The 13,381-nt window shown below is 42.4% G+C and overlaps 1 protein-coding gene across 2 annotated transcripts in view; it reads right to left on the bottom strand.

Moving 5' to 3' along the window:
• TOX (thymocyte selection associated high mobility group box) overlaps positions 1-13,381 on the bottom strand; it is a 295,588-nt gene that overhangs the window by 132,043 nt on the left and 150,164 nt on the right. For both annotated transcript variants that reach the window (XM_089517363.1, XM_089517362.1), the window contains exon 2: positions 4,861-4,926. In XM_089517363.1, the coding sequence (XP_089373489.1) occupies positions 4,861-4,926 (66 nt within the window). The remainder of the gene's footprint in view (positions 1-4,860; positions 4,927-13,381) is intronic.

A 13,381-nucleotide genomic window follows, 5' to 3' on the forward strand; every position in this document is an offset into this window, starting at 1 on the left:
TAGATGTTAAATGACATGCAGGACAGAACAGAACCTTGAGGAACCCCATAGGCCAACAGCCAGGGGGTTGAACAGGAGTCTCCCAATACCACATTCTGAGTTTGACCCTCCAAGAAAGACTGGAACCATTGCATAATAGTGCCCCCTTAGAGAGGCAGCCCAGAATGGTATTGAAAGCCACCGAGAGAGCCAAAAGGGCCAGCAGCAACACCCTCCTCCTGTCCTGTTCCCTGCGTAGGTCATCCACCAAGGCAACCAAAGCTGTCTCAATCTCATAGCCAGGTCTGAAGCCACGTTGAAATGGATCTAGATAATCCTTCTCATCAAGAAACCCACTTAGAGACCGGACGACAGCTATCCAAAGTGGTGGGATCCAGAGAGGTCTTTTTCAGCAACAACCTCACCCCAGTCTCCTTTAGGCAGAAATCTGCATTGCTACAGTGAAGCATTCACCACTCCATTCTGCCAGTCCTCCTCTAGCAGCTTTCAAAAGCCAGGATGAATAAGGATCCAGAGTGCACATGATGGCCCTCACTTCTCCAAGGATCCTGTTGACATTCTCAGGCTGCACAAACTGATATCCTGCCTTTTAAAATTGAAACTTATCCAATAATAAAGGACAAGCAGACACCAAGTTATACCCACTGGAGCAAAGTCGAGCAATTTTGTCTGCAAAGAGTGAGCTGTCAAGTGGTTTTTATTTTCTTCTTGGGGGCCAGAATGTAAAAGGCCCCTGACCACTCAGAACAGCTCTGCTTGATGACACTGTCTAGACACAATTGTGGCAGAGAAGTATAATTTCTTAGCTGCTTCTATCGCCATGGCTTAGGCCCTCCAATGAGCCCTGGCATGTATTCAGTTGGACTCAGAATCTTCTGTCATCATTGCTCTAGTCTCGGTCCCACTCATTTCATCACTTCCAGCTTCATAATGAACCAGAGAGCATGTTGGTGTTTACTTCATGGGAGGGGATGCTCAGGGGCAATCGTGTCCACCAGCCTAGCCATTTCTCTGTTCCAGAGATCTGCCAGGGCTTTGACAGGATCACCTGCCAAGGCATCAGGAAACTCCCCAAAAGCCATCAGAAATTCATCTGGATCCATAAGCCTCCTGACTGGACCATCTTAATTTGTCCACCACCCTTGCAGAGGCTAAGTCCCAGTGACTCTAAACCCTATCAACTGCGCCAACTGCAACCAATGGCCTCAACCGAAAGGCCCTCGAAGCTGTAGTACATGTTCTGGTAATCTCTCGTCTTGATTTCTGAAATGCGCTGTACATGGGGCTACCCTTGTATCAAGTTCAGAAGCCCCAACTAGTGCAAAATGCGGCAGCCAGGTTGGTCATGAGCTCTTTGAGATTTGACCATATAACACCTATTTTGAAAGATCTGCACTGGCTCCCAATCAGCTTCCGGGCACAGTACAAGGTGTTGGTTATCACCTTTAAAAGCCCTATATGGCTTGGGCCCGGGTTACTTACGGGAACGCATCTCCCTATACAATCTGCCCCACACTCTTAGAACAAGTGGGAAGAATCTGCTGGAGGTACCAGCATCCAAACATGTCTCTACTTCCCAAAAAGCATTCAGCATAGCTGCCCCTAGACTATGGAACGGACTCCCAGAGGAGACTCACCTCATTAAATCCTTGGAAACTTTCAAGAAGGCTGTAAAGACAGAGCTCTTTCACTGCACATATCTTCCTGACCTCCTATGAAGACTATTGGTATGGAATGAGAGCACCTGACCCTGTGATTGATTGATGTATCATGTTTTTAGCTGTAGTTTTAATTATGTGGTAACTAATGTTGTAATATTGTAATTGCTTTTAACTCTGTTGTGATCCCACCTCGATCCATTGGGAGAGGTGGGAAGATATAAATAAAAACTATTATTATTATTATTATTATTATTATTACCAGGTAGTGATCAGTGCATGTCAATGGCACTACAGAGAGTTCCTTCACTCCCAGAAGTGTTATCCTGCCCAGAACAAAAAAACATGTCCAGAATGTGTCCTGCAGTATGGGTGGCCACAGGTATTACTTTGGACAGCCCCATGGCTGTCATGGTGGACTTGAAGTCCTGAGCTGCTCCTGACAGAACAGTCTCAGCATGGATGTTGAAGTCCCCCAGTACAACAAGCCGGAGGAACTCAAACGCCACCGCAGAGACTAACTCTGCCAGCTCAGGAAGAGACGCTATTGTGCAGGGGGTGGGGGGGGGGTGGGCAGTTCACCAACAGAATCCCTTTTCTGTCCTGGCCACCCACCTTTAGGTAGACACACTCATATTCAGTAGACTGTGGGACAGGACACCTGGTAAGGAGATGGAATCTTGAAAGGCCATTGCAATGCTGATTCCCCACTTCCCAGGCCTTGCATGCTTCTGTACAGAGAACCCAGGTGGACAAAGCTGGGAGAAATTACACACACACACACACACACACACACACACACACACACACACACACAGAGAGAGAGAGAGAGAGAGAGAGAGAGAGAGAGATTCATCCAGCCAGGTCTCTGTGGTGGTGACGATGATGATTACAAGCCAGGTTGGTCCAGGATCAGGTCCTGGATCCGAAGTGTTTTTCCATTCACTGACCTGGCATTGAGTAGCAGCATTTTCAGACCAGAGGTTGTCTTGAAAAGACTATCCAGATTATGTAAAATGGGGCCATTCTGGGAGTAACCAGCACCCTGTTGTTCTCCCTTCTACCAGAGTAATAGGGCTGACTCCTCATACCATATCTCCTCCTGCCCATTACTGTCATAATGGCTGCTCCCTGGGCTGCTTTCTCTCCAATGCCCTCCTTGTAGCACATATTCTACTGCTAGCAGGCCAGTTATTCCAGGATTACAGGCTGAAATAGTCCTCCAGGCAGCAAGCAAGGAGACACTAAGATCGTAAACTCTATCATGGGATGGTGGGGGGTGGCCTATTTCTTCCTTCCATGTGCTGACTCCCCTCAGTCCTAGCAGGCACCAAGCTTTTATCCCCTTGCAAGGGATGGGTGGTCCTCCCTAGCTATTCAGCCAGTAATTAGCTGGGTGCCTAGAGCTTGGTTCTGAAAGGGGCAGTTCTTATAGACAACAGTCCTCCAGGAGAATCCAACAGCAGCAGCAAGCAAGTAAGCCCAGTAGGATGGTAAACTCTATCCTGGGATGGTGGTGGTGGCTCATCTGAAATTTTGGATTACAGTTGTCAGAATCCCTCATCACTGGCTATGTTAGATGGAGATGACAGGTTTTGTAAGGCAAAACATATAGGGGGCCAAATAAAGATGTGAACTCAGTTTGTACTTAAGCAAACTGTGCCTATAGTCCAACATCTGCAAGCACATGTATGTGGGAGGGAGTGTAACATCCCTGCAACTGACCAGTCACATATAAACTTTAAAATCTGCACCAAAGGGCTAGAATACTTTCTAGAGTAGTTTTAATATGGCAAACACTGGAAGAACTCTTCTGGTAGGCCACAGAGACTTTTTGCAGCAAAAGTGTATCTGGAATATTATGCACAGACCTAGTTAATCTATCTCAAAAAAAGATTAACACATAAGTATCAGATATGCAAGAAAAGGTAATCAAAGTGGTTGTGAACTTTCCTTATAGGAAACCCTGATGCTTTTAAACGGATAATTAAGTGGGGACACCATAAATGTTTATAAACTTAAGAACAAATCTTCCCTTTTCAAATAAAATCAGGATTAATGTCATTGGGTCATAACTGATCAGCAATAGATTCAGGTTAACCAGGACTCAACAATATGGTGATAGCCACTGACTTATATGACCTTAAAAGAGTGTTAGGAAAACCTACTGAAGGAAATCTTCATGAAAAACTCTATAAGAAGGACAGAACCATTGTACAATCCCAGAGAGGTGGCCCAGAAGGAAGGCTGATTGTATAGAAAGTTGCCAAGAGATCGAACAGAACCTATGGGAACACATTCTCCCATCCAGCTCTTGGTGTAGTTCACCCACTATGGCAACAAAAGCTATCTCCAGCCCATAACCAGGCCTGAAGTCATACTGAAATGGATCTAGCTAATCCAGTACCTTGCCAAAGATTGGGATACTGGAGATTGGACATTAATTGTATAGTATGGTGGTACTGAAGGTCTTTTTCAGCCAATATATTACTACCATTTCTTTTAGGCATGGCTGAACTCTGTTTAAAAACCTCCAATGAAAGAAAGTCCACCACTTCCCAATTCCACAACATCAAACAGCTCTTACCATTAGTTTTTCCTAATGTTTAGCCAGAATCTCCTTGGGTCTTCTTATATTCTTCCAGTCTGTATTTGCTTGGTTTCATTTTTATTTTATTATCTGTTTTCAACTGTAACCCTGAAGGCCTAAACAGGCCATGTGATGAGTTGGGAAGCATTCAAATAACAGAACTATTATTTAAGATTAACAACTCCCCCACCCTCACCCTAGCACCCTGAATAAACCAATTCTTCAGCCCAAACAGGCTTGAATGTGATAAGTAAACAATCTGTGGCACATGTGGCTTATAATGATTAACTTGTCTGTAGTCAGATAAACAAGTAGCATGCACCTGTAAAGACTATTTCCTAAAGGTAAAACAACTGCTTGGGAATGATCATGCTGGCAAAACAGCTGCTTGCATTCTGGAGAGCAAACAAGGTAGTATCTTCAACAACTGCCAACTCTGGTGTTTTATCAGTGCTATCTCATTAGCTAGAAACAAGGCTTAAATGCTTTGTTTATAAATTATGATTATTTCTGATTGCGGCAGTTACTGATAGTGCCACTCATTTGCAACGCAACTCTTTGAATTTGTTTAATTACAATTTGAAACAAGGCAGAGAAGATTAATTAACCCACCTGGCTGGCTGGCACATACTCCTGGCTCGGTTCTGTCATACTCATATACATGTTGTCACCGTCAAACTGTAAATTAAAAATAAATAAATAAATAAATAAATAAATAAATAAATAAATGCAGAAAAATTTAATATTTATACTATCAAGTGACAAAACAATACCCATAAAAACATACTCTGGCATGGAAGATATGTGATTTCACATATGTATCTCACCATTCCTGTTCCTATTGTCATCCTTATTGACCCAAGATGTCAATGATTAAAAGTAATTAGTGCTCTAATAATTACAGCAAGCAATGAATGGTTTCCTTTCATCTACAATCTGTTTTAAAACAAAATGGCTCATTTTGTTCACCATGTATAGATATCAGTGTTAGATGAATGAACTGATTTGGACCCTGGTCTCTTAGAGTCCTAGTTCCAAAATTCAAACCATTATACTTAACTGGCTCAACCAGAGAAGACCTGCTGAAATAAAAGCACTTCTTAATTCAGTAACTATAGTAGTAGTAAAATTTATTTGGTTGTTGACCAGTACACAAATACTTGATAAAATAATAATTGCAAAATACAGTAACTATATAAGTTCCATTGACTGAATAAATTTGCTCTAGTTAGGACTAACTAATTGATTTAGCTCACTAAATTTCAGTCCTGATAAAGAAGACTTCAAGAATAAATCAAATCTGATTGTAATGAAACACTCTATTAATCAACAGGTTACTTGAAGGCACATGCACAAACATACACACAGTATTTTAAGGAACAGTATTTTATGTTCAAGAAGGCAAATATATTAGTAGCTAAACTAAGATACACCAAACAATAGTTTTCCAGATGGACAAATAAATTATTCTATCAAAATTAAAAGTACAATTTCAGCAAAAATGATACCATTCATAACCTTCTCCCCTTCTACATACAAATTAGTGATAAAAACTGAATGACATGAAGCCAGATAGCAATTATAACTATAGCATGGGATTGGAAAGTTTGATACCAGATAAGCAGAGAAACTGAAATGACGCATTGTGACATAGGGATCCATTAGACTTGAATTAATTCTGTATATCACAAGGATACATAGATTCCTCCATGCCTGTTCCTCATTCAAACCCCTGAATTATTTACTAGAAACAAGCTAAATTGTATAAAAAGGGGCTTGCTTAAATGAATTGTTTGGGTTTAGATGATATTTAGCTAGGATCCTGATCTAAAAAGTCATTAAAATATTATCCTATGTAAAATATCCTGAAAATTTTCCTGACTTTGCATTCTGGCATCAGCTGAGATTTTCAAGGTTGTGGATGGGTGGATTTCTGCCTGGGAGCAAATGTGGTCCCCAAGTGTTCACCATGTGGCCTGCAAACCTCCTCTGTTATTTCCAAGCTGTTTCCAATCAAATGACTGGAAGTACATTAAAGCATGCAAACATTAATATCTTGCATTAAAATGATTTGTGCTTTTGAAGTGGGAAAGTTGTGGCTGTAACTTGTAGGCCAGGCAATGGCTGTATAGAAGTAAGATTCATTTTCAAGGCCATGAGGCTGCTGCACTCCCAAGTAGATATGCATCAAGTTTAGCTGTGCTTTGCAAGCTAGGGCCCTGTTCACTGTTCAGCAGACATTCAGAGAACAGGACTATGATTTATACCAATACCTTCAAAGTTTTTAGCTTGTTTTTTTTTAATGTCTGTACCAAGTTTAACTGTTGGGTGACCTTTGTATGTTTGATGATTTGTATGTTTGATGGAAGCTACCCAAATTCATACAAATTGCATCTGGGTCCATTCATTTTGCTTTGCCATTGCCAACTTTGTTTTTGACTCTGCTCATGATCCATATCCTTAGTCCTGCCCACTGCAGGAATGAAGCCATTAAGATCCCTCCAAATTGGAATTCAGACTCTGGGTTGAAAAATATTCCACATGCCTGGTAACACCACCTAAAGTCAATCCATTTCTTCTCTGTGTCAACAGGAATTTGTCCAGCAGAGGTCATTCTCTCACTAACGTGATAATTTCATTTCTCTTATTCCCTTATTTTTCTTATTTTGTGTTAAAACTAAAGCATTCTTTGACTGGAATCATAGGCCCGGTACACACTGGCAGCAAAATGCTGCCCCTCTTTGCCACACAACATTGCCGCAGCAACCAAACCATGGGGCAATTCTGCACAGCAAAAAAGAAACTGACATCGCTTCTTCTAAGAAACATGTGGGGGCTCAGATGCTCACACGTCATCTACATGCCCCCCTGTGGGTGGTGCCGCTCAATAATGATGCCGCCTGTACGTCATAAGGCTCGGGAGCGTGCGGTTAGTGCGTGCTCCTGAGCCCTACTATCACCGCCAGGAAGCGGTGTCCTGGCAGTGATAGTACGGCTCAGGAGCGCGCACCAACTGCACACTCCCAAGCCCTATGACGACGACGCTTCCTGGCAGTGTGTACCGCACCATAGTCTTCATTTCTCTTTCTCTTATCAATTTATTGAAGAATGCTTTAGCTTTAAAACAATCATTGCTCTGTTGAGAATAAGAAATCATAGGGGCTAAACAGATGATTTCTGTTTAGGCAGCTTCCCAGTGGTTTCGGAGTATATCATTTAGACGACACATACCCCCAAGCTGGCAGAAAGCTGCTATGAAGCTGCCCGCCCACACAGTGGGCAGTTTTGCTTTGCTCCAGCAGCACAATGTTTATACATTGGATTGCAGGAGCACCACAAACCCACAACAAAAAAACAGATCGGGGCTGAGGTGTATGGTTGCCGGAGCCCCAATCCTGCGATCAAAGAGGTGGCATAAAGCAGCCTTTTCAGGGCTGTCTATTTTGACCTATAGTTTTCATCTGGTGAAGCAGCATGGTGCTCTGGTTTGAGTGTGGACTTACGACTCTAGGAGGCCAGAGCTCAAAATCTACTCAGCTATGGAAACCTACTGGGTGATCTGGGCAATTTGCACTTTTTAAGCCTAAAAGCAAGGCAAACATCCATGAACAAATCTTGTGAAGGAAACCTTGTCACAGCATTCCTATAAGTGGGAGCAGACTTGAAGACATATAATAAAAACAACAAAGTCTTCATCTTAAATTGTTACTACCCATTATCACTACTACTACACATTCAAGTGTGCTAAATGATCTTTATGCTAAATGATATTCATGCAAAATAGACAGTGTGAGATGACATATCTTCCCAGTCACTAAGGCCCGTTACAGACCACCTAAAAGCGGCGGTCTGCCGGCACTGCCGGTTGCTCCGCGACGGAGCCGCAGCAGCCAAACTGCACAACTCCCTCACGGAGCAAAAAGAAGCCCCCAAATGGTGCTTCTTTCTGTGGTGCGGTTATGATGCCGCGAGGCGCCAATGGCGCACTTGAAGCGTCATATGCGCCGTGCGACGTGTGGATGCAGTGCATCCACTACGTAAAGATGGCGGCCCCCATGTGTAATGGGCGCCGCCATTTTGTACGGACTCGGTCCGTATTAGGGTTAGGGGCATCCGGAAGGGACACCCCTTTCTAACCCTAATACGGACCCAGTCCATACTTTATGCCCGTTTGTAACAGGCCTAAGTGATTATTTTAATTTTTGAGTGTGTGCATGCACACATGCACATATGTCTAAGTGTATATGTCTATGTGTGTATTCTATCTCTCTTTCTCCTTCCCCCTCCCAAACATGGCTAGAAAATGCAGATTAACAACATTTTTACAGTTTATTGATACCAGAAACTTACATTTGGCCCCACTTTTGGCCCCACTTTCCTTTAGCCCTGCCTCCCTTTCCTTCATTCCTACTTACCGATGCAATATGGCCCTCAATGCTCTTTCCAAATTAAAATTTGGCCCTGGTTCAAAAAGAAAAAATACTAAATTTTCATTCTAAATTAAAATAATCATTCCAGGTCTAGCTTTATCCACACAATAGAACAGAATGCTATCTACCCCTGCAGACAGTGCCCAGGGCTTCTGGGGCATTTTACACAAAACTAGCTATTCACTAAACACGTATCATGCCACTACAGATCTTCTTTAAATAGTGCCCCCTCCCAATCCACACAATTTGAAGAGGCATATCTCTTCACGTCCCCTCTTTAATTAAAATTAAAATCATACCTGCCCCTCTGTTCATGACAGACAACCTTAAGGGAAATAATCCTAATGAAAACTCTGAAGGCCTGGCCTTGGCAGCCAAGCTAAATGTAGTGTGTACTAGACAGGCAGCCACGTTTGTTTATTCTCATAATGTTGTTGTATGCCTAAGTTGTTTCCAACTTGTGATGACCCTAAGGAGAACTGTCATGAGGTTTACTTGGGAAGATTTGTTCAGAGGATTGCCATTGCCTTATCCTGAAGCTGACTTCGAAAGGTCACCCAATAGGTCTCATGGCCAAGGTGGAGAATTGAACTCTGGTCCATTGTTGTCCAACAATCAAACCACTATGTCATGCTGGCTCTCCTTATAGGCCCTGTTAATACTGCGCGCCCGCTCCACATGCGGGCATGGCATATGCAGCTTCCGGTTTATGTGGAAGCCATGTTGCTATTAATTAAATGGCGTGCATGTCCACAGAGCACACACAGCACGCCGCTGCAAGCATGAGCCCCATTCACTTTTAATGGGGCTCCAGTATAGGCGGAATTCACGTTACGCAGGTGAGGGGGTCCGGAGTGGATCCCCCGTATATGGCACGACTCCATTGTATAAAACTGAAGGGGACTATCTGATTTTAATACTGAAAGTATAGCTTTGAAAGTTGTTTTAACTGTAATTTGTTACAGTTATAGTTATATCACCACTCTGAACACATCCAATCTTGACTGATTTCTGAAGCTAAGCAGGGTTGAGTTCCTTTAGTACTTGGATGGGAGACCAACAGATAAAACCAGGAATCACCAGGCACGGCTAGGAGAATAACGATCTGCTGGAAACCCTGGACCTTCTATACCAGTCAAAATTTACAGTACTTAGGCGCGTTACAGACGGGCCCATGAGGCGCTTCCTGACGCGTCTTGCCCCTCGCACGTAACGAGTGCGTCAAAATGGTGGCGCCCTATACAGATGGGTGCCGCCATTTTGACATCGTGGACACGTAGGCGTGGTGGAAGTGATGCCGTGAGTGCGCGCCTCGCGCCGCCACTTCCAGGGCACAGAAAAAAGCACCATTTTGGTGCTTCTTTCTTGCTGTACCTGTGAACCACACAGTTTGGCTGCTGCAGTTCCCAGATGCATCAACCAGCAGCAGTGCGAGACCGCCCGTTTTGGGCGGTCTGTAACGTGCCTTAGCTAGACAGTATAATGAAGCTTCCTGTGTTCCAAGCCAGCACTCAAGGACTTTATTGCTGTTACATTTACTCTATCTAAAGGTTCTTTCTTGCCATTATATTTATTATTTTTAAAAGTTAGTTTTTTGAGGTATTTTAGATTTACAATTTAGGGTCTTTTTTTTCATTTTGAAAACCTGAGTGCTACAAGTCTCTGGCCTGTAGTACAGAACACACTATTCTCCTGTCCTTGCCTTACTACTGCCTCACCCCTCACTAGAACACACGAAGCAGAACACAAGACAGCACATGAACTTTGGGTTATTCTTCCTTTACCCTCTACTGGGGTTATAATTATACAAGAAACACTACCACCACAAAATGAAGCTTCCCTCAATTTACAGTTGTAACTTTAGGGCTCGACAGACCACCGCAAAAGGGTGGCCTGGAGCTGACCGTTTTCCCTCCTGAGGGAGCCCAGAGCAACCAAACCACATGGGCTCCCTCTGCATCAAAAAGAAACACTAAAAGCAGGAGTTTTTATGGAATGCGCGGGTGCCACCATCAGTGCACCATTGCGCATTGTGCCACATCAATGACGGTTGCTGCGCACTCCCAAACCCTAGAATTGGTGTGGCCATGCCCCTTCCCGCCCGTTGTCTCGGGCCTTAGTGACAATAGTCCCTAAGCCATAACTTCATGTAGGCTGGAGTCCATGAAAGCTTATAGTAGAAATGTCTTTTTCTCAGTCTCGAAGGTGCTACATGATCACTTTAGATCCTTTAAAGGCATGCCTTATGTTACTGCAAAAGTTATTGTAAAATGAATTAATTTCAAGTAGCAAGTTATTTGGGTCTGAACAGACAGGCCAAAATAAAGCTGCTTCGGGTCACTTTGGAGGTATGCTGTTTAAATGATGCATGCATCCTAAGAGGCTGGAGGCCACACCAAAGCCGTGCTCCTGTCCTAAGAACTGGAGCACCAGCTTTGGCGTGGCTTCCATCATTTAAACAGCATACCTCCAAAGTGACCCGAAGCAGCTTTATTTTGGCCTGTCTGCTCAGGCCCATTTATAACTAATTTGGTCAGGTGCCACCCCTACCCTTAGTTTCACTTCTCCATGCTGTATCACTCAAACTCCATTTTGCCCCACTCCTACCAGCTCAGTCAGCTGGAATTAGAGCTTGACTGGAAAAATTCCTAGGCATGAACAGTGCATGCTCAGGAATATGAGAAGGGGTAGTATAACACCCCATACCTTTTCAATGTTATTAACTGAACTCTCCTTTTTATATGTGAATAGGAGGGACATGTGAACAACCTCTGATATTCAGTAAGCACAACTTTCTGTGGAGTGGGACATATTCTGTCCTTCTGATTGCCTGTTGGAATTACTGTGATCAGTTGGAGAAATAGATTAAGAACATAAAGAGTAGAAGAAAATACTGGGGGAAACAGATATTGGCCTCTATTTTGTCTGGATGTATGCCTAGTAGTTTTAGTTAGTGTGCTTTAAAAAAACCCTTGGAGTATGTGCTTTACCTTGATAATTTTGCCTTATGCTGTGAGACAAGACAAATCTAAACAAAGACCTGTACTGTTCTCCTCACCTCAAAAGATAGGCCTTTCCCCTGATTGTTATGCAGTCCACTAATTGTGCTTAATAATAAAACTCTCCTGCTAATTCCTCAAGTGTGTCAACTGACACATAACCAGAAAAAAAATCATGTTCTTGAAATAGTTCAGTAGGAATCATATTTCTTCCTGCTTTCACAAACATTACCCTGAGACTTAATATATCTGGAAATAAATAAATAAACCTGTAGCCCATTTTGAGGCCATTCCTGACTCCTGTTTTGGAAGTAGGTCATTACTTGATCTGAATGTTTGCACAGAAGTGATAGTTTGCAAACGACTGTGCCTTCTTTTAAGTTTTTGTTCCTTCAACAGTTAATGTGACAAAAAACAAACAAACCTCAATTAGAAAATTTAATTTGGCACAGTGGCAGTGAGAAAGACAGCTGGAACTATGTGCTGAGTCATTTCACCATACCTCATCAAGCACCCTCCATGTGGTTTCATTTGAAGAAGCTGAGATGGCATTCTTTGCATGTATAAATCATATCCAAAATGGTATTTGAATTAGGGTAATTTGGTCCAAAATACTGAAAGCCAGTTAGCAGTTGAACAATTTTCCAGTCTAGAGTTCCATGATCTTGTTTTTAAATAAGATCAGGTACGACTGGCTGATAGTCACATGAAGAAATATGTTGCTACCTGAGCACTGTTAGAAGCATGATAAGAGTGAGATATTATGCATTACAGTATGCTGGTAAATTATATTTCTTTATTTGTATACACTTGGTCACATTTAAATCATAGGTGACTATAATGTAACATTAAGAATAAAGAAGTTATGAAGATTTTAAATATCAGATTGTGATCAGCCAGGATTTAGTTCCAATATCCTTTCAGAAGCAGGATCACAACTTGACACAAAGCAATGTAACCACAACATCAGTTTATTTTTGATACATCTTCTTGGAAGGGTGGGGAAGTTGTTGAACCTGCTTCTACATCAGTGTGGACAGAACTGCAGCTTGTATTACACAAAGCTAATTTAAAACGTTTTAAAGCTTTTTGCAACCAGTATGCTATCTGAAAATCTTTTTAGTCTACATTCCTATACCTCCCTCCCTGAGAGAATGCCCCACTACAGTCAGTAGAATTTAGTTCAGTGTACTCAGCAATAATTCAGTAATTTATATGAGACACTTTTATAGGTTTCCTGTAACTCTTCCCTTCCTCTCTTCCCTCTTCTTGAACTAGGGCCAGGTTTGAATACTATTTAAGACTGAGACTCTGTGAACTTGAAACAATCCCTTTAGTTATATATACAGTCACACTACATAGTTATAGCACTTTGATTCCAGTTTAACTTCCCTAACAACACCCTACATAATCCTGGGGTTTGCAGTTTAGGGAGGACTATTTAGAATTCTTTGTCCAAGAGCCTCATCAACAAACCACATACTCTTGTGATTGTGCATGATTTGGCTATGACTGTTAAAGTGGAGTCATATTGCTATTATTGTGTTGTGTGAAAGGCCCCTTGTGTTTGTCAACATATATATAATATTTATGTTTAATAAACATAGAAGAATGCATGAGTAATCTACTACTGTTACAGGCTGGATGTTGTATTTTTTGTATTGGCAAAATTAAGTCCCTGAAGCCTATACAATGGGGTCCTCT

Source organism: Sceloporus occidentalis, unplaced genomic scaffold (assembly GCF_023333645.1).
Source record: "Sceloporus occidentalis isolate IW3139 unplaced genomic scaffold, rSceOcc1.0.p SCAF_3, whole genome shotgun sequence".
Lineage (NCBI taxonomy): Eukaryota > Metazoa > Chordata > Lepidosauria > Squamata > Phrynosomatidae > Sceloporus > Sceloporus occidentalis.